The sequence below is a fragment of the Oncorhynchus mykiss genome, chromosome 10 (genome assembly GCF_057628025.1).
Source record: "Oncorhynchus mykiss isolate SJ-2025 chromosome 10, ASM5762802v1, whole genome shotgun sequence".
In the NCBI taxonomy this organism is placed as follows: Eukaryota; Metazoa; Chordata; class Actinopteri; order Salmoniformes; family Salmonidae; genus Oncorhynchus; species Oncorhynchus mykiss.
Genome location: NC_143031.1, coordinates 39,255,691 through 39,277,272, shown reverse-complemented (window position 1 = coordinate 39,277,272; position 21,582 = coordinate 39,255,691). Strand labels below are relative to the sequence as shown.

General features: G+C 40.7%; 1 protein-coding gene across 11 annotated transcripts in view; it reads left to right on the top strand.

The window, feature by feature from the left end:
* Positions 1-21,582, top strand: part of LOC110533857 (neuronal PAS domain-containing protein 2) — a 72,229-nt gene that overhangs the window by 27,376 nt on the left and 23,271 nt on the right. For 6 of the 11 annotated variants that reach the window (XM_090186563.1, XM_021618412.3, XM_021618410.3 and 3 more), the window contains exons 2-6: positions 12,551-12,736; positions 16,772-16,828; positions 17,591-17,745; positions 18,221-18,312; positions 18,471-18,560. In XM_090186563.1, the coding sequence (XP_090042689.1) occupies positions 12,681-12,736; positions 16,772-16,828; positions 17,591-17,745; positions 18,221-18,312; positions 18,471-18,560 (450 nt within the window). In that variant the 5' untranslated portion in view covers positions 12,551-12,680. Of the gene's footprint in view, positions 1-8,636; positions 8,954-12,550; positions 12,737-16,771; positions 16,829-17,590; positions 17,746-18,220; positions 18,313-18,470; positions 18,561-21,582 lie in introns of those variants that run through there. The other 5 variants (XM_090186564.1, XM_021618411.3, XM_090186567.1 and 2 more) reach the window with 2 other exon arrangements.

Here is a 21,582-nt window from a genome sequence, read left to right as displayed (position 1 = left end):
TTTAGGTACAGAGTAACATACGCTGCAGCCCATCGATTTATTATGTAGAAGGACACTGTTTATGAACAGTGAGTGTCATCCCATTATCCAATCGCCTGACCTACATAACAGAGAGGAACTAATCTCTACGTAGGTGGATAGTGAATAATGCAGTAAAATGTGGGAGATCTTTATGAATCATATATGCCTCCGACTTGTTGACCGCTGGGATAGGAACTGTTCTTCCAGTGTGATACAGCATCATCATCCTGGAATCAGTTCACTCTGTGCAATAAGGGTACCTTTTTGACAAGCATGAGGGAACTTTTTTTTACTCAGATAACCTTATTTCAATCAAAACTATGCTACATCTATTTTAATAATTCTGATTCAAAATTACAGTGCGTAGGCCTTTCCTACAGTCAAATGACCAAATCGCCCTCTAGTGGCCTTATGGGTGGAATGTTATGAGTATTTTTAATAATTTAATAATTAATAAACATTATCCAGGCTGGCTAATCTCTATTTGACCAAGAAAGAGAGTGATGGAGTGCTGCATCAGATGACCTGGCCTCCACAATCACCCGACCTCAACCCAATTGAGATGGTTTGGGATGAGTTGGACCACAGAGTGAAGGAAAAGCAGCCAACAAGCACTCAGCATATGTGGGAACTCCTTCAACACTGTTGGAAAAGCATTCCTCTTGAATCTGGATGAGAGAATGCCAAGAGTGTGCAAAGCTGTCATCAAGGCAAAGGGTGGCTAATTTCAAGAATATAAAATATAAAATATATTTTGATTTGTTTAACATTTATTTTGGTTACTACATGATTCCATATGTGTTATTTCATAGTTTTGATGTCTTCAGTATTATTATACAATGTAGAAAATAGTACAAAATAAAGAAAAACCCTGGAATGAGTAGGTGTGTCCAAACTTTTTACTGATACTGTACATAAAGTTTACATACCAAATTTCATGGTCCCCTTTTCATCGGTTCAGTACTTATAGCCCAGGTGTGCTATGGTGCCATCTAGTGGTATAGCGTGGCCGACTTTGAATGCATCAACTAATCTGTATCGATCTGATTTATGGTTCATGAGAAGAGATTTTTCCAGTATTTTTGCATTAGCATATTATGTGCTAACATATGCTAATATACAGTGGGGAAAAAAAGTATTTAGTCAGCCACCAATTGTGCAAGTTCTCCCACTTAAAAAGATGAGAGAGGCCTGTAATTTTCATCATAGGTACACTTCAACTATGACAGACAAAATGAGAAAAAAAATCCAGAAAATCACATTGTAGGATTTTTAATGAATTTATTTGCAATTTATGGTGGAAAATAAGTATTTGGTCAATAACAAAAGTTTATCTCAATACTTTGTTATATAACCTTTGTTGGCAATGACAGAGGTCAAACATTTTCTGTAAGTCTTCACAAGGTTTTCACACACTGTTGCTGGTATTTTGGCCCATTCCTCCATGCAGATCTCCTCTAGAGCAGTGATGTTTTGGGGCTGTTGCTGGGCAACACGGACTTTCAACTCCCTCCAAATATTTTCTATGAGGTTGAGATCTGGAGACTGGCTAGGCCACTCCAGGACCTTGAAATGCTTCTTATGAAGCCACTCCTTCGTTGCCCGGGCCGTGTGTTTGGGATCATTGTCATGCTGAAAGACCCAGCCACGTTTCATCTTCAATGCCCTTGCTGATGGAAGGAGGTTTTCACTCAAAATCTCACGTTACATGGCCCCATTCCTTCTTTCCTTTACACGGATCAGTCGTCCTGGTCCCTTTGCAGAAAAACAGCCCCAAAGCATGAGGTTTCCACCCCTATGCTTCACAGTAGGTATGGTGTTCTTTGGATGCAACTTAGCATTCTTTGTTCTCCAAACATGACGAGTTGAGTTTTTACCAAAAAGTTACATTTTGGTTTCATCTGACCATATGCCATTCTCCCAGTCTTCTTCTGGATCATCCAAATGCTCTCTAGCAAACTTCAGACGGGCCTGGACATGTACTGGCTTAAGCAGGGGGACACGTCTGGCACTGGAGGATTTGAGTCCCTGGCGGCGTAGTGTGTTACTGATGGTAGGCTTTGTTACTTTGGTCCCAGCTCTCTGCAGGTCATTCACTAGGTCCCCCCGTGTGGTTCTGGGATTTTTGCTCACCGTTCTCGTGATAATTTTGACCCCACGGGGTGAGATCTTGTGTGGAGCCCCAGATCGAGGGAGATTATCAGTGGTCTTGTATGTCTTCCATTTCCTAATAATTGCTCCTATAGTTGATTTCTTCAAACCAAGCTGCTTACCTATTGCAGATTCAGTCTTCCCAGCCTGGTGCAGGTCTACAATTTTGTTTCTGGTGTCCTTTGACAGCTCTTTGGTCTTGGCCATAGTGGAGTTTGGAGTGTGACTGTTTGATGTTGTGGACATTTGTCCTTTATACTGATAACAAGTTCAAACAGGTGCCATTAATACAGGTAACGAGTGGAGGACAGAGGAGCCTCTTAAAGAAGAAGTTACAGGTCTGTGAGAGCCAGAAATCTTGCTTGTTTGTAGGTGACCAAATACTTATTTTCCACTATAATTTGCAAATAAATTCATACAAAATCCAAAAATTTGATTTTATGGATTTCTTTTTTCATTTTGTCTGTCATAGTTGAAGTGTACCTATGATGAAAATTACATGCGTCTCTCATCTTTTTAAGTGGGAGAACCTACACAATTGGTGGCTGACTAAATACTTTTTTGCCCCACTGTTGGTACAGTGTGTCCATATTTGAATGCAGCAAAAATGATACATATAGTTGCAGAAGAAATAGACAAATCCAAGATACAGCCCAGTCTGCAGCTCAAACACGCAATGTTTCGAAGGGGTTAGAAGTCCAAAACACGGCGGCGTTACGGTGGGACTCATTGGGTTAAAGACTGATGTAATGAGTCTAATTACAAAATCTGGAGTGAATCTGAGGTTCATGAGGATTGATTGCTGATGATTTTGAGCATCAGTGTTACAAATGCAAAGAATGAGTTGTTATTAGTTTCCTTGTTGTTTGAGATATCAATACCAAATACATTGTGGTTCATTTTACGGATGTCTATGATAGCGATTACACGTTTCAAGTTGATAGGCCACTGTGGAGTAGATTTACAGGGGTTTAAAATGGACAAGTAAAATCTATTTTTTTTGTTTAATTGTCAATAACTCAGCCATCTTTTGACCAAGGTTAAGATGTGTACCATGGGCCAACATTCCACATTTGGTGTCATTTGGTCCAATGGTTCATTTGAAGAATAATATTTTAGCATATTAGCGTATGTGTTAATATGCATCTACTGTTATAGTGTGGCCACCTTTGAATCAATCAATGTTATTTTCTCAAACTCTTTAGGGACTATTCATTTGGAATTAATCTGACTTTGAGAAAAATATTTTTTTCATTAACGTTACATGGTTAAAAAAAAAGTGAATTGTTAATAGTTTCCGTATTTTTTAAGATATCAATGCCAAACTTAACATGGTTCATCATGGTAATGTCTTTGACCCTAAAATGTAAGTTGATAGGCCATTGTGGAGTGGGTTTATAACATTTTTCTCAATCTTAATTAAGCAATGTACCATGGGTTTACATCCCGTGTTATTTAGACTTTTTAAAATGTTTTTCAAAGGTTTGTCAAGATGGAGGGAAGTCTATCCTGATGGACTTTATAGGTCCTTGAGACAAATTTGTTCAGCATGATGAAAGACACGTACATACAACGTTTCAAGCCTCTAGGTCAAACATGGCGACGGATATGAGGGTTTAAGTGAGACTGCTTATAACAGTGCCACCTATAAGCCAATCAGTGGCATTATTTTTGGCCTATAGTTTCTGTGTGCATATTATTTGACCATGCTTACTTACCATCCTTAACCAACAATGCAGTTTTAAGAAGAAAAAAAGAGAGAAAAATAACAAATAATTAAGGAGCAACAATAAAATAACAGTAGCGAGGCTACATACAGGGGGTTCCGGTACAGAGTCAATGTGCAGGGGCACCGGTTGGTCGAGGTAATTGAGGTAATATGTACATGTAGTTAGAGGTAAAGTGACTATGCACAGATAATAAACAGAGAGTAGCAGCAGCGTAAAAATGGCAGGTGGGGAAAATGCAAAAGTCTGGGTAGCCATATAAGGAGTAATAGGTTCTAAAGGTTAGGTCAAAATTACTAATTTCAGGATTTTCTCTTGAACTACACGACCATTCAAAAGTTTGGGGTCACTTAGAAATGTCCTTGTTTTTGAAAGAAATGCAAAAAAAATTGTCCATTAAGATAATATCAAATTGATCCAAAATACACGGTAGACATTGTTAATGTTGTAAATGACTATTGTAGCTGGAAATTGCAGATTTTTTATGGAATATCTACATAGGCATACAGAGGCCCATTATCAGCAACCATCACTCCTGTGTTCCAATGGCACGTTGTGTTAGCTAATCCAAGTTTATCCTTTTAAAAGGCTAATTGATCATTAGAGTCCTCAACTGGCAGCTTTATTAAATAGTACCTGCAAAACACCAGTCTCAACGTCAACAGTGTAGAAGCGACTCCGGGATGCTGGCTTTCTAGGCAGAGTTGTAAAGAAAAAGCCTTATCTCAGACTGGCCAATAAAAATAAAGATTAAGATGGGCAAAAGAACACAGACACTGGACATAGGAACTCTGCCTAGAAGGCCAACATCCCGGAGTCGCCTCTTCACTTTTGACGTTGAGACTGGTGTTTTGTGGGTACTATTTAATGAAGCTACCAGTTGAGGACTTGTGAGGCATCTGTTTCTCAAACTAGACACTGTAATGTACTTGTCCTCTTGCTCAGTTGTGCACTGGGGCCTCCCACTCACTTTCTATTCTGGTTAGTGACAGTTTGCGCTGTTCTGTGCAATTTCTCACATGGAATAGCCTTCATTTCTCAGAACAAGAATAGACTGACGAGTTTCAGAAGACAAATGCTGATGCTCCAGATACTCAACTAGTCTAAAGAAGGCCAGTTTTATTGCTTCTTTAATCAGCACAAGAGTTTTCAGCTGTGCTAACATAATTGCAAAAGGATTTTCTAATGATCAATTAACCTTTTAAAATTATGAACTTGGATTAGCTAACACAACGTGCCATTGGAACACAGGAGTGATGGTTGCTGATAATGGGCCTCTGTACACCTATGTAGATTTTCCATAAAAAATCTGCCATTTCCAGCTACCAATAGTCACTTACAACATTAACAATGTATTTCTGATCAATTTTATGTTATTTTAATGGACAAACATTTTTGCTTTTCTTTCAAAAACAAGGACATTTCTAAGTGACCCCAAACTTTTGAATGGTAGTTTTCAACAGGTGTATTAGAGGCAAAGTCAGGTGCAGGAGAGTAGAGTGATGTAAACAGGTGCACTTTTATTTTAGTTCCAAAAACGAGAGCACCACAATAACATGAAACAATTACACACAAAACATGATGGGAAACAGATGGTTAAATACAAGTAGATTGATTGGGGAAATGAAAACCAGGTGTGCAGGGAACAAGACAAGACAAATGGATATATGAAAAATGGAGCGGCGATGGCTAGAAAGCTGGTGAACACGGAGAGGAGCCGACTTCGGCGGAAGTCGTGACAGTAGTGTAGACAAATAGCTCGGGGGTTGGTGTGTCTCTGACTGAAAGACTGTTGAAGGGAAATGAGGTATCTAAAACCTGCCAGAATCTCTATCAACTTGCATTTTGTCATTACGAATTACTACTGCAATTGGCTAAGGTTAATAAAATACAGTGAAATAGAAGAAAACAGGTAATAGGAGAGATTATAGTTTCTACTGCATGGGGGGTGGGGGGGTGGACAGGTTCCCATGATTCCTTGATACACAGGACATAGCAATGGTTACAGAATAGATCATCGCGGTTACCCAGAAGTACAATTATCTTGCGAAAGTTTGTCATTTACCCTTTTACTTCTGGGGTTAATTCCATTAACAATTGTGATTGGCTTTGTACAAAGGAAGGAGGCGAAGTCTCATCACTCACAAACAAAACTCTCGGCCAAACTCCTCCCTTCCGCTAATTTCACACGTGTTTATCATGGCCAATAAGCACATTTTTGTTTTATGATACAGCCAATTTTAACTTTGTGGCTGTGGAATCTAGTGGAAACTGTTCATCATCCACACACAGGCTTGAAAATCACCGCACCAGTTTAAGTACCACCTTCGTCCAATCCCGATTGGTCCAAATAATCAACGACGAAAACCCAAAACCAGGAACTACTGCTGCTCATATCACATAATTCTATGTGAGCCTTGACAGATTCTCACTGTTTCATCTGTCCACGAGAATCTGTCTACGAGAGATTATAGAATAGAGGCATCCCAGGTTTGTTTCTGAGTGTGCATACTACTTCCATTGAATCTGTGTTTATTTCTGTATCAGTTTGACTATTGCTGCCATTAAAAACCAAGCCTTGTATTATCCAGCTTATACTCTGAGGTGTTTCCAAAGGTCTCAAAAGGAAACAGTCACGTTTTGTATCCAGTTTGAGTTCGAAGACAGGTCTTGGAGCTAAAGTCTGTGTGAAAAGAACACATTTCCACCTCTGAGACTTTAGCATCATTCTGGTACAGGAAGCTTATGGCTGTAATTAGTTAAGAAACTGACAAGTTTAAAGTTGAAACGTGTCATCATGATGTTACATTTCTCAGGTAAACAAAGTAATAAGGTTTTATTGCAGCCAGATAAGTAGTTATGGCTCTTATTGCTTGGGAAGCCTCCTCATTCATATGCTTTCCTTTTCATGAGGAGGTTGTCTAAAGCTGTAGATCGTGGACTAAATGTCACCTGGACTGCAGAAAGAAACGCAAATATGTAAGTTGTCAATTTAAAATGTCTAGAGTTTTTGTAGGTCTAGGTGATTTGTGTGTCCATGGTGGCCTGATATGGTTCCCAATCAGAGGCAGCTGTTTATCGTTGTCTCTGATTGGGGATCATATTTAGGTAGCCATTTCCCTTTGGTGTTTGTGGGATCTTGTTCTATGTTTAGTTGCCTGTCTGCACTATACATATAGCGTCACGTTTCGTGTGTGCTTGTTTTGTTTTGTTTTGCTGATTTTCGGTTTTATTAAAAACATGTGGAACTCTACTTACGCTGCGCCTTGGTCCGATCCTTATAACGAACATGACAAAATCTGTCCCTCATTATTATAATTATTGAAGATTTATCAGAGTAAGTAAAATTGTAAGTAGATGTGTGCGATATGTGTGCGATACACAAGAAAAGAAGCAAAGCGTGTTTTTATTGTGTATGTGTACAGTAGCTTGAGTTTGGTATTCAGAAAGCATTCAGTAAAAAAAAATTGTAAGTAGATGAGATCCAGTTCAAAACACATTTATTGATATATCAATATTACCAGTGTAGCGGAGATGATCCTGCAAGGCTGCTGGTGTAGGGAAATGTTTTATTTATTTGTTATTTTACCTTTATTTAAGGCAAGTCAGTCAAGAACAAATTCTTATTTTTATATCATGCAACGGGTATTCATGTAACTTACTGAATCTTTTTTTTGTAACAATACAGAAGAATATGTAGAATATGAATCTGTGTGTCGCCATGTGAGCCCTGTAAATGTGGGTTTGTGTGTTGTTGTTACAGCTTATCAGATCTTGTGCTATTTTATTATTTCCCATAACTAGATTGTGTATATTTTATTACTCTGTCTGCAGGACCTGTCCAATATTCCCTTTTGCTTAACTGTTCCCTGATTGTTCTGCTACTCTGGTAGGTCCTAATTTGATATCACAAATTGGGAAGATGCAGTACTTCTTACGATGAGATGATGAGTAGCATAAACGCTTTTGTTCAGTTGGGTTTAATTATGTTTCATTAAATTATTAGACTCTGAATAGACTTCTCTGAACAGACAGAAATATTCTGTAAATTGTACTAACATTATTTGTAGCCTTTATAGACATGTGACTTAGAGTTCTAGTGAATGAGATCTTATTGGTATTATTGGGCAACCACAGTACCAGATATTTTCTTAGAATAGGCTGACATTTTTTGGAAATGATTTCTGCTTGTATGTTGGCCTACTGTACTGAATATTTTTCATAATTACACTGTTCAATATTATTTGTTAGGCTCCAGGCCAGGGCATTAGAAAAGACTGGTCAAATGTCATTCATTATGAACTCAGAAGTTTTCAGTATAAAATTCATTTAATTCTAATTTCAATATTTGTCAACCTGCCATGAATTGCCAACCATACACAGGAGGTTATAGGCTACATGATACAGGTGACAATAAGGCCTCGATCATATACATCATTGGCAACATTATTACAATGTAGTAATTGGGAGCAAACTCACTGAAAGCAAACCTCGAACATATCCGAGTTTCTACACGTCCTGCTCTACCCTCTGTTGGTTACAATGTTTCAATGCACATGGAAGAAACTCGGCACTGAAATGAATTACAAACGTTCAAATTCAGAATAATGTGTCCCGAAATGGCGTTCAAGTGTCAATAGCCTATTATCCAAACTATTTTCTCACTATATATTCTTAGTTGTGTGTTGCACAGCCGGTTGCTAATGATGTCATTAGCTAAGTATTGAGCTACCGACTGACCTACTTTCCCTGTTCACAGCGGCTCAGTCCTGTTTACAAGGGACTGTCAACGGAGGATGTTGAGTGGTAGAGGAAAACAGACCGAGCATAGACCTGAAAATGATTACTCCTGGAATCTATGTTTCCGAATAGGGATGTTACTCAAATTGTAGTTTGAATAATACTTAGGCAGCGTCTGTACACACTATGATCTGTTTGCGATGTGCTTGTGGTGAGTCAAGCTTAGGATCGTTGGCTCAGTGATTTACACAGTAGGTTGTTGGAAAAGGAGTACCTTCAAAAGTAAAGTATGGATCTAAAGTCCAGTTTTCAAGGTATGTAGGATTGTAATGTCCTTTGCGTTTTGTGTCACTCTAGGCTTGTATTAATTCAAACGTACAGTAGGCTATAGGTTGGCAGTTACTTCCATTTTGGATGGATATATCTGTTGGCTTCTGCTTTTAAAGCCAAGATGTCAACATACAAATAAACTAGGCTAACTATTATACAATGTTAATTTCTATGCTTTCTATGTCTATTTTCATAGAGAAGTGTTATATGTCCTGTGTGTATTTCACAACATAGTTAATCATTTTCTTAAAAGGCACAATTCAGCTCACTGGTATAGATTTACAAGTATAGTGTGTCCTTGCAAGGGAATGAGTTGTCTTTTTTTTAGATAAATCATTTTAAAACCATGTTTACCTTGATTAGAACATAGTGCTTTTGGGACTTTAGATCTCTTCAATATCCACTGAGTTAGGTAAATCTGCTTTTAGTGTTTTTGCCCATTAATTGTGGAATAATCTCCAAGGCTCTCTAAAATGTGATGAATTAGTGCCTCTAGGGCAATTCAACAGGCTGATTGAGGACCTATTTTACTGACGAATGTGTTTGTTTTCTATGATTGTGTTTTGCTTTTCATGTATTGATTTGAATATTGATGTGTGTTGATGTGTTTATTGATGTGTGTAGTGTGTATTGATGTGGACACAGGGCTCATCTGTGAAAGAGAACTTGGTCTCAGCATGACTACCTGTCAAAATAAAGGTTAAATACAATTATTATAAAAGAATGGGAGTTTCTCCCATTCTTCTCTGCAGATCCTCTCGAGCTTTGTCAGGTTGGAGGGGGAGCGTCGCTGCACAGCTATTTTCAGGTCTCTCCAGAGATGTTCAAGCCAGGGCTCTGACTGGGTCACTCAAGGGGACATTCAGAGACTTGTCCCGAAGAGACTTAAAAGATGGAAGATTAAAGATGGATGCTTCAATAAAAATAATTACTTTCTGAATTCCATGTGTGTGTGTGTGTGTGTGTGTGTGTGTGTGAGAACGTGAACCATTGGCAGTGTGAATATGCTATTGCATGGCTTTTCAGTTTGTTTCGTTTTTTTGTGTTGTTTTTTATTTGTTGAATTTTACCCACTTTTTTTCCCCAATTTCGTGGTATCCAATTGTTAGTAGCTGCTATCTTGTCTCAATGCTACAACTCCCGTACGGGCTCGGGAGCGACGAAGGTCGAAAGTCATGCATCCACAACCCAACCAAGCCGCACTGCTTCTTAACACAGCAAGCATCTAACCCGGAAGCCAGCCGCACCAATGTGTCGGAGGAAACACCGTGCACCTGGCAACCTTGGTTAGCGTGCACTGCGCCCGGCCTGCCACAGGAGTCGCTGGTGTGCAATGAGACAAGGAAATCCCTACCTGCCAAACCCTCCCTAACCCGGACGACGCTAGGCCAATTGTGCGTCGCCCCACGGACCTCCCGGTTGCGACAGAGCCTGGACGCGAACCCAGAGTCTCTGGTGGCACAGCCCTTAACCACTGCGCCACCCGGGAGGCCCTCAGTTTGTTTCTTTAATGAAATACTTTAATCAAAATCTCTCAAAGATCTAGATAAGAGGTTTTCTACCTTTTGCAATAGAACAGGTTTTTGTCATTGTGAGGTTGTTCAGCATGTGTACAGACGAGTTCTAGGAAGATGAAGTCTGACACGTCAATCGTTTCTTGCCAGAGTTAGTGAGAAAAGTAATCTTGCTGCGTGCCTGCCTGAGGTGGTGTATGTTAGTGCAGGCGACGGTCATGAACATAAACTTGGATGTGTATTCCTCTCCTCTGCCATCAAGTTCTGGCAGACAATTTAAGATCTGTGCCCCTCAGGGCACATGTGTCACTCCACTTGACAGCTGTAAACCTTGTCTCACTGAACTCAATGCATTCTGGTTGTGGTGTAATATTCTCACTCAAAGACTTTCCAGGTAGAAATTCACCATGCACCATGTACAGTAGACCACCAAAATGCATGGGTTGTTCAATGTTTTATTTCCTTGTATATGAAAGTAAAGGAAGTCCTCTTCGATGGAAGAAGCTCCCCACTGGGCACACACTGGTGGATTCAACATTGTTTCCATGTCATTTCAATGAAATTTCATTGAACCAATGTGGAATAGATGCTTAATTGACGTTTGTGCCCAACGGGTCCAGTCTACTCTACTGGACTTGGTCAGTGTTTTTGTTCATTGAAGGAGAAGTAGCGTAGTCCACTGACCAAATTCCTTGTTCTCAAAGGGACACCCATCCTATCATCTTCTGATTTTAAAATATATTCTTGTGATTTTGTAGTTCGCTCTCCATCTGTAGCCACTTTCTGTCTTTGTAAAGGGTATACATCAAGTGTTTGAGGTCTAAGTCGTAAGATATGAACACAGTTTACAACATCTTGTACTGTTGTTTTTGTTATTACATCTGGGTAAAAGATTAAATAAATCAGATTATTTTCAGAATTCAAGGCACACTTAACCAGCATGGATACCACTGCTTTCTGCAGCGATATGCCATCCCATGTGGTTTGCGCTTAGTCTCGCTATCATTTGTTTTTCAACTGGACAATAACCCAACACACCTCCAGGCTGTGTAAGGGCTATTTGACCAAGAAGGAGAGTGATGGAGTGCTGCATCAGATGACCTGGCCTCCACAATCACCCGACCTCAACCCAATTGAGATGGTTTGGGATGAGTTGAACTGCAGAGTGAAGGAGAAGCAGCCAAGTGCTCAGCATATGTGGGAACTCCTTCAAGACTTTTGGAAAAGCATTCCAGGTGAAGCTAGTTGAGAGAATGCCAAGAGTGTGCAAAGCTGTCAACAAGGCAAAGGGTGGCTACTTTGAAGAATCTAAAATATATTTTGATTTGTTTAACACTGTTTTGGTTAGTATATGATTCCATATGTGTTATTTCATAGTTTTGGTGTCTTCACTATTATAATAGAATGCAGAAAATAGTTAGAATAAAGAAAAAACCCTTGAATGAGTAGCTGTGTCCAAACTTTTAGAATTAAAATAAATATATTTCCAGCCCACATACCTCTATTATTTTAATACCAGTAATGGTGGATTAGCAAAAGAGGTGTCTCTGCATCTTTAATTTGTTGGGGTCAGTAGAGCTTCTCCATGTTGAATTATTGTATCCAGGTGGTAATTGATGTTTAACACTCTTCCCTTTAATGCATGCTGTTCACTGTGGAAAATCATGGCTCATAAATCACAATGAATAATGATGTTTCTTCTGGTAATGTTCACTCACTGAGATTATATTCTCTGAGATATGCTCTGGGTTGATAAATAATAGCCTATTGTATTTTACAATAAACATGATCATTCTGTATGCATTGTTTTTCACAAGAATAACTTTAACACGTACACTTGGTCAGAATAGAATTGGAAATAGGATCACTTTCAAGTACTTTTTGGGATGTGCTTAAGTGTGAATAAGAGAATACTGCGGGGCAACACTGTCGCTGTGTGTATTACAGTTATGACACTTGAATGAAACTGCAGATGAATGAAGTTACAGTACTTAATGGATTATCGGATGTAATAGGCCTAGATTTTTCCCCCTTTACTCAAGCCCACATTCTTATTGTCCTCCACAGGTTTTGGTGTTTCTGTGGTGGACTCCAGGAGGAGGTGGGCAGCAGCAGCAGGTGATCATTAGCTTTTTCCTGGGGCGCAGATGGGATACATCAGACTTCAGATAGGGCCTGGCTGGGAGAGGGAGTGAGAATGGACAACCTTTCCGACTTTGGGTCCCTATGTCCGTCCAGCAGGAGGGAATGGGAGTAAGTATCTAGGCTACTTTTATTCTCTCTTGTGTTTCCTGTCACTGTCAAATACATGTGTTTTTTATAGAGAAATATTACTTGGTTACTAACAATATATGAAGAGTTTATTTCCAAAATGCTATATCCACCAATTTTTTACATTTGTGTTTTTTCATCAGTGGTTATTTCTTATGGGTACATTTGTGTGTGTGTGTGTGTGTGTGTGTGACATATTACTGTTCTCAGATTTGTATTAATAGATTTTAGATGTGTACGAAAATATCATGACACTAGGCGAGACCCAAATGCAGACATGGGAGGCAGATGGTTGGAGTTTAAAATGTTTAATAAATCCAAAGGGAATAGGCAAGAGAATGGTCATGGACAGGCAAAAGGTCAAAACCAGGTCAGAGTGCAGGAGATGGCAGACAAGCTTGTGGTCAAGGCAGGCAGAATGGTCAGGCAGGCGGGTACAGAGTCCAGAACAGGCAAGGGTCAAAACCGGGAGGACTAGAAAAAGGAGAAAAGGCAAAGCAGGAAAACCGGAAAAACCGCTGGTAGGCTTGGACATACAAGACGAACTGGCACAGAGAGACAGGAAACACAGAGATAAATACACTGGGGAAAACAAGCAACACCTGGAGGCGATGGAGACAATAACGAGGACAGGTGAAACTGATCAGGGTGTGGTGTGACAGAAAATGTTTAGTTTTTTTGTTGCAAAAAGCTATATATCCATTGTTGTGCTGAAATGCAATGTTTGTAAACTGTATATTTGACTGTGATATGGTGTTGTCTCACGTAGCTATCTCAGAATATGCACCGAACAGATGGCAAGTGTCTTCACTTACATTTTCAACCTCTCCCTGACCCAGTCTGTAATACCTACATGTTTCAAGCAGACTACCATAGTCCCTGTGCCCAAGAATAACCTGTTTAAATGACTGTCACCCCGTAGCACTCACATCTATAATAACAACCTATCCCTCAACGTAGTCAAGACAAAGGAGATGATTGTGGACTACAGGAAAAGGAGGACTGAGCATGCTCCCATTCTCATTCACGGGGCTGTAGTGGAGCAGGTTGGGAGCTTCAAGTTCCTTGGTGAGTTCCCCTCAGGAGACTGAAAAGATTTGGCATGGGTCATCAGATCCTCAAAATGTTCGACAGCTGCAACATCGCGAGCATCCTGAGCATCCTGCCTGGTATGGCAACTGCTCGGCCTCCGACCGCAAGGCACTACAGAGGGTAGTGCATACGACCCAGTACATCACTGGGTCTAAGCTACCTACCATCCAGGACCTCTACTCCAGGCGGTGTCAGAGAAAGGCCCTAAAAATTGTCAAAAACACCAGCCACCCCAGTCATAGACTGTTCTCTCTGCTACCGCATGGCAAGCAGTACCAGAGCGCCAAGTCTAGGACCAAAAGGCTTCTCAACAGCTTTTACCCTCAAGCCATAAGACTCCTGAACAGTTAATCAAATGGCTACCCGGACTATTTGCATTGTGTCCCGCCAGGGCTTGTAAGTAAGCATTTCACTGTTTCACTGTACACCTGTTGTATTCGGCGGACGTGACAAATAAACTTTGATTTGAAAGGCACCCTGGATCCACTCCAATTCACATACTGTCCCAACAGATCCACAGATGACGCAATCTCTATTGCACTCCACACTGTCCTTTCCGACCTGGACAAAAGGAACACCTATGTGAGAATGCTGTTCATTGACTACAACTCACTTTTTTGACTCATCACATACGCTGCTGAAAGCTAAGGTAACTGAGCTAAACAACTACCGCCCCGTAGCACTCACTTCCGTCATCATGAAGTGCTTTGAGAGTCTAGTCAAGGACCATATCACCTCCACCCTACCTGACACCCTAGACCCACTCCAATTTGCTTACCGCCCCAATAGGTCCACAGATGACGCAATCGCAACCACACTGCACACTGCACTAACCCATCTGAACAAGAGGAATAACTATGTGAGAATGCTGTTCATCGACTACAGCTCAGCATTTAACACCATAGCTCGAGACCCTGGGTCATGACCCCGCCGTGTGCAACTGGGTACTGGACTTCCTGATGGGCTACCCCCAGGTGGTGAGGGTAGGTAACAACATCTCCAACCCGCTGATCCTCAACACTGGGGCCCCACAAGGGTGCGTTCTGAGCCTTCTCCTGTACTCCCTGTTCACCCACGACTGCGTGGCCTTGCACGCCTCCAACTCAATCATCAAGTTTGCAGACGACACTCCCTCAGAGTGTGGTGTCAGGAAAATAACCTCACACTCAACATCAACAAAACAAAGGAGATAATCGTGGACTTCAGGAAACAGAAGAGGGAGCACCCCCCTATCCACATCGACAGGACAGTAGTGGAGAGGGTAGAAAGTTTAAAGTTCCTCGGCGTACACATCACGGACAAACTGAATTGGTCCACCCACACAGACAGAGTGGTGAAGAAGGCGCAGCAGCGCCTCTTCAACTTCAGGAGGCTGAAGAAATTTGGCTTGTCACCAAAAGCACTTTTACAACTTTTGCAGATGCACAACCGAGAGCATCCTGTCGGGCTGTATCACCACCTGGTACGGCAACTGCTCTGCCCACAATCGTTAGGCTCTCCAGAGGGTAGTGAGGTCTGCACAACGCATCACCGGGGGCAAACTACCTGCCCTCCAGGACACCTACACCACCTGATGTCACAGGAAGATCATCAAGGACAACAACCACCCGAGCCACTGCCTGTTCACGCCGCTATCATCCAGAAGGTGAGATCAGTACAGGTGCATCAAAGCAGGGACTGAGAGACTGAAAAACAGCTTCGATCTCAAGGCCATCAGACTGTTATACAGCCACCACTAACATTGAGTGGCTGCTGCCATACATGTAAAACATGTATCACTTTAAACAATGCCACTTAATATAATGTTTACATACCCTACATTACTCATCTCATATGTATACTGTACTCTATACCACCTACTGCATCTTGCCATCTTTATGTAATACATGTATCACTAGCCACTATATTTAAATTGTTTTTGTGTATCATTTGTACAGTTCTTAATAAAAATGTAGTTATTTGTTACATTTGTCTGTGTAAAACCTAGCAGTACTAATTATTTATCTGAGATTGAGGCCGATTTATATAGCATTTTGAAAAGAAAACATGATTATTTGTCTCTCTTAAATGAAACCATCAAAGTGATAGATTTGAAACTGTCACTTGTGCTTCCTCTCCGGCCTCTAGGTCACCAGGCTGCTCGTTACGGCGCACACCTGTCACCAGCGTTAGGCGCATAATGACACTCACCTGGACTTCATCACATCCTTGATTACCTGCCCTTTATATGTCGCTCCCTTTGGTTTCTTCCCCAGTCGTCATTGTTCCTCACCAGGCTGCTCGTTACGGCGCACACCTGTCACCAGCGTTAGGCGCATAATGACACTCACCTGGACTCCATCACATCCTTGATTACCTGCCCTTTATATGTCGCTCCCTTTGGTTTCTTCCCCAGTCATCATTGTTCCTGTTCTATGTCGGTGCGCTGTTCGTGTTCCTTGTTTTGTTCCTTTATTTATGACATGTATTCACTCTCTGAACGTGCTTCCTGACGTTCAGCGTACATTGTTACATAAACAAATACATGCCTGTCATTGAACAACCCCATGCCATGATTAGATAATGAAAAACACACCAGTCTCTTCCATCATTTCTTTAAGCAATAAAAGCTCATTTACCAACATTTCTGAAAATGGATATATAGCGTTTTGGAATGAAACTCTTCATATACTTGGTTGACTACTGTACTATGTGAACACAAACACCCTAGAAAACATCTTGGCACAAGTCAGTTTCTTTAGGACCGTAGGAGAGACCCTGTTTATGTATAAGATATAGATTAAGTCATTATTAAGAATGGTTTCCACTCCAATGGTGTCTATCTATCTCTATTCATAATGTTGTAGAGGAGAAGGGGCATAATAATCTTATTGGTGAATATTCAGAGAAACGGCATTCCAACTCGTCTCTCCCTTTTCCCTCTAGCACCAGCAGCTGTGTGGACGATTTGATGGATGAAGATGATAAAGACAGGGCAAAAAGGTATTCCACGTGTGTGTGTGTTCACGTGTGTGTCTCTGAGCAAGAGACTTTTGAGTGTGAGGACGCAAGATGAGGCAGACAGAGACAAGTGGCCCTACTTTGGCATTACATCTGTGAAGGTGTCTGCTTTGCAGATGTCAAGACTCTTCACATTTTCATCTCTCAAAATCACTTTTCAGCGCTAAGACAAATGTTTCTGTTGGTTTCTGTGACTAGACAGCTTAAAAAAATGTCATAGGAATGTGTTGAGGAGAGGGCCCCCTCCACCTATCCAACAGGGTCAAGATATTTTTGCTTTCCAGTAATGATGCACACAAGTCTAGCTGAAAATAGACTTTCAAATCATTAGTCAGGGGGTGCAGATGTATTTGAGTCTGGGGAGAATGGCAGCAAAAACTTCTGAACGTTTGTGTTAATGGTAGATTTTGTGTTTGCGATGCTATTGATGTCATAGTTTTTTCCATCACAGGTCCATATCAGATTAATCTTCATAAATGTTTGCTTGTGCTATCAGAAGGGATTTCCATCCTGCAAGCTGTTTTATTGTGGCAGAGGAATGAGTGAATTGCAATGGTGGTTATTGATAAGCAGCTGTCACTCAGGAGTGTGTGTTTCATAAATACGAAGCTGTAGTTAGAATCGTTGAGCTCGCAATTTCCACTTCAAATGCACTTCTTTATAAAGCATATAGATGGTCAAAGTTCCCGAAGTGTATATGGTCAGAAATGTAATCCTGTACATTTATCATCTGTTCTATTCAAGGGCATCTCGGAACAAATCAGAAAAGAAAAGAAGAGACCAATTCAATGTGCTCATCAAGGAGCTATGCACCATGCTGCAGGGCCAAGGCCATCCACGCAAGATGGACAAGTCTACCATACTGCAGAGAACTATCGACTTCCTGCAGAAACAGAAAGGTAGGAATGTGTAACGTAGTCGGCTGCGTCAGTCATCACATTGGCGTTGGCCTCCTGCTGACCTGTCGTGTGTGCGCGTGGCACGTGCGTCCTGCCCTACATGCAGAACATCACTGCTCACAAAAAGGGTGTGAAGAGAAGGAACAATGAGGGTGGAGGACATTAGCTGTCTAGTACTTGTTGGAAAGGACAGAGAGAAAAGAGAGGACTACTCCACTTTCCTTACAAGCTTGGCTCAGACCGACATAACCTCAACTCAGTCTTCTGTCAGAATCAAGGTCACAGATGTCAGTGTTTCTGAGATAAACATTCCTGATCTGGGATATTTCTTAACCTCTTTTCCTCTTCTGTTATGTGTCTCCGGTATTCATCAGGATCCTTCCACTACTAACCTATTTGCCTGGATGTGGATGTGTAGTGCTAACAGATATATCTAACCCCTCTTCCTGGCCTTCCTCTGCCTCCTCTGTTTCAGAAATCACAGCACAGACAGAGTCATGTGAGATCCGGCAGGACTGGAAGCCTTCGTTCCTCAGTAATGAGGAGTTCACCCAGTTGATGCTGGAGGTAAAAATCAGCTCAGCTCCACGTTTACCTCCTCTAATATGAAATAACATCCTGATAGGCCAGCACCAACAGTACCCATGATGTACCTCTGAAAGAAATATAACACACAATAATTATAGTAGCCGGCATAATAATAATGACTTTGTTTCCTTCCATAGGCTTTAGACGGTTTCCTCATAGCACTAACTACAGATGGAAACATTATATATGTGTCCGACAGTGTGTCTTCACTCATTGGCCATTTACCGGTAAGTGAGAGCCACGCTGATCTAGCTCGGAATTACATGTTTGATTATTTTTAACTTAATATTAATGTATATACAGTAGCATTCAAAAGTTTGGACACACCTACTCATTCCAGGGTTTTTCTTGGATTTTGATGAAGACATCAAAACTATGAAATAACATCATGTAGTATGGAATCATGTTTGCCTTGTTTGCACACTCTTGGCATTCTCTCAACCAGCTTCATGAGGTAGTCACCTGGAATGCATTTCAATTCAAATGTGTTGTCACGGTGGATTTCCTCCTCTTCCTCTGAAGAGGTGAAACAAGGATCGGACCAATATGCGGTGTGGTAAGTGTCCATGGTTTTAATAGGAAAACTCAAACATGAACACAACTACAAAACAAGAAATGTGAAAACCCGAAACAGTCCCGTGTGGCACAAACACTGACACAGGAAACAATCGCCCACAAAATACCCAAAGAACATGGCTGCCTAAATATGGTTCCCAATCAGAGACAACGATAAAGACCTGCCTCTGATTGAGAACCAATCTAGGCAACCATAGACTTATATAAACACCTAGAATGAACACAACCCCATAAATCTACAAAAACCCCTAGACAGTGCAAACACCCTAGATGAGACAAAAAACATACATCACCCATATCACACCCTGGCCTAACCAAAAATAATAAAGAAAACAAAGATAACTAAGGCCAGGGCGTGACATGTGTACCTTGTTAATTTTTTGAATTTCTTTCCTTAATGCGTTTAAGCCAATCAGTTGAATTCAAGGCACACTTTACCTCTCTAGGGTACGTGGGGGTGCGTATACAGAAGATTTGATAAAAGACCAAGTCCATATTATGGCAAGAACAGCTCAAATAAGCAAAGAGAAACAACATTCCATCATTACTTTAAGACGTGAAGGTCAGTCAATCCGGAACATTTCATGAACTTTGAAAGTTTCTTCAAGTGCATTCGCAAAAACCATCAAGTGCTATGATGAAACTGGCTCTCATGAGGACCGCCACAGGAAAGGAAGACCCAGAGTTACCTCTGCTGCAGAGGATAAGTTCATTAGAGTTACCAGCCTCAGATTGCAGCCCAAATAAATGCTTCACAGTTCAAGTAACAGACACATCTCAACAACTGTTCAGAGGAGACTGCGTGAATCAGGCCTTCGTGGTTGAACTGCTTGGGCCAAGAAAATTGAGCAATGGACATTAGACCGGTGTAAATCTGTCCTTTGGTCTGAATAGTCCAAATATGAGATTTTTGGTTCCAACCGCCATGTCTTTGTGAGACGCAGAGTAGGTGAACGGATGATGTCCGCATATGTTGTTCCCACCATGTAGCATGAAGTGTGATGGTGTGGGGGTGCTTTGCTGGTGACACTGTCAGTGACTTATTTAGAATTCAAGGCACACTTAACCCCTCTAGGGTACGTGGGACGCTAGCGTCCCATCTGGCCAATATCCAGTGAGGTTGCAGAGCGCCAAATTCAATTACAGAAATGCTCATTATAAAAATTCAGAAAACAAAACATATTTTACATAGGTTTAAAGATTAAGTTCTTGTTAAACCAACCACAGTGTCATATTTATAAAATGCTTTTCGGCGAAAGCATACCTAGCCCAGAACATACCTAGCCGACAAATTATTACAAACAGTAACCAGCCAAGCAAAGGCGTTACAAAACTCAGAAATAGAGATAAAATTAATCCCTTACCTTTGATGATCTTCATATGGTGGCAATCAGAAGACATTAATTTACTCAATAAATGTTCCTTTTGTTCGATGAAGTCTCTTTATATCCAAAAACCTCAGTTTTGTTAGCACGTTTTCTTCAGTAATCCACAGGCTCAAACTCAGTCAAAACAATCAGACAAAAAAATCCAAATTGTATCTGTAAAATTCATAGAAACATGTCAAATGAAGTTTATACTCAATCCTCAGGTTGTTTTTTAGCCTAAATTATCTATAATATTTCAACAGGACAATAACGTTGTCAATATAAAAGGTAAACAAGAAATGCACATGCGCCTGAAAAAGCTCTGCGACACGTTAGGGTACACTCGTTCAGACTGGTCTTACTCCCTCATTTATAAGATTACAAGCCTGAAACGATTTCTAAAGACTGTTGACATCTAGTGGAAGGCATAGGAACTGAAAATGGAGTCCTAAGTCAATGGATACTGTAATGGCATTGAATAGAAAACTACAAAACAAAAAATAAATTACTTCCTGAATGGATTTGTCTCAGGTTTTTGCCTGCTAAATTAGTTCTGTTATACTCACAGACACTATTTTAACAGATTTGGAAACTTTAGAGTGTTTTCTATCCAAATCCAAATGCATATCATATCTTCTGGGCCCAAGTAGCAGGCCTTTGAATTTGGGCATGCTTTTCATCCAAAATTCCGAATGCTGCCCCCTACCCTAGAGAGATTAACCAGCATGGCTACCACAACATTCTGCAGCTATACGCCATCCCATCTGGTTTGCGAATTAGTCTCAATATCATTTGTTTTTCAACTGGACAATGACCCAACACACCTCCAGGCTGTGTAAGGGCTATTTGACCAAGAAGGAGAGTGATGGAGTGCTGGCCTCCACAATTACTCGACCTCAACCCAATTGAGATGGTTTGGGATGAGTTGGGCTGCAGAGTGAAGGAGAAGCAACTAACAAGTGCTCAGCATATGTGGGAACTTTTTCAAGACTGTTGGAAAAGCATTCTAGGTGAAGCTGGTTGTGATAATGCCAAGAGTGTGCAAAGCTGTCATCAAGGCAAAGGGTGACTACTTTGAAGAATCTAAAATCTAAAATATACTTTGATTTGTTTAACACTTTTTTGGTTACTACATAATTACATATGTGCTATTTCATAGTTTGATGTCTTCACTATTATTCTACAATGTAGAAAATAGTAAAGATGAAGAAAAACCCTGTAATGAGTAGGTGTGTCCAAACTTTTGACTGGTACTGTACTTATGCTCTCAATACACCCATTCAAATCAATGTATGCTTTATTACAA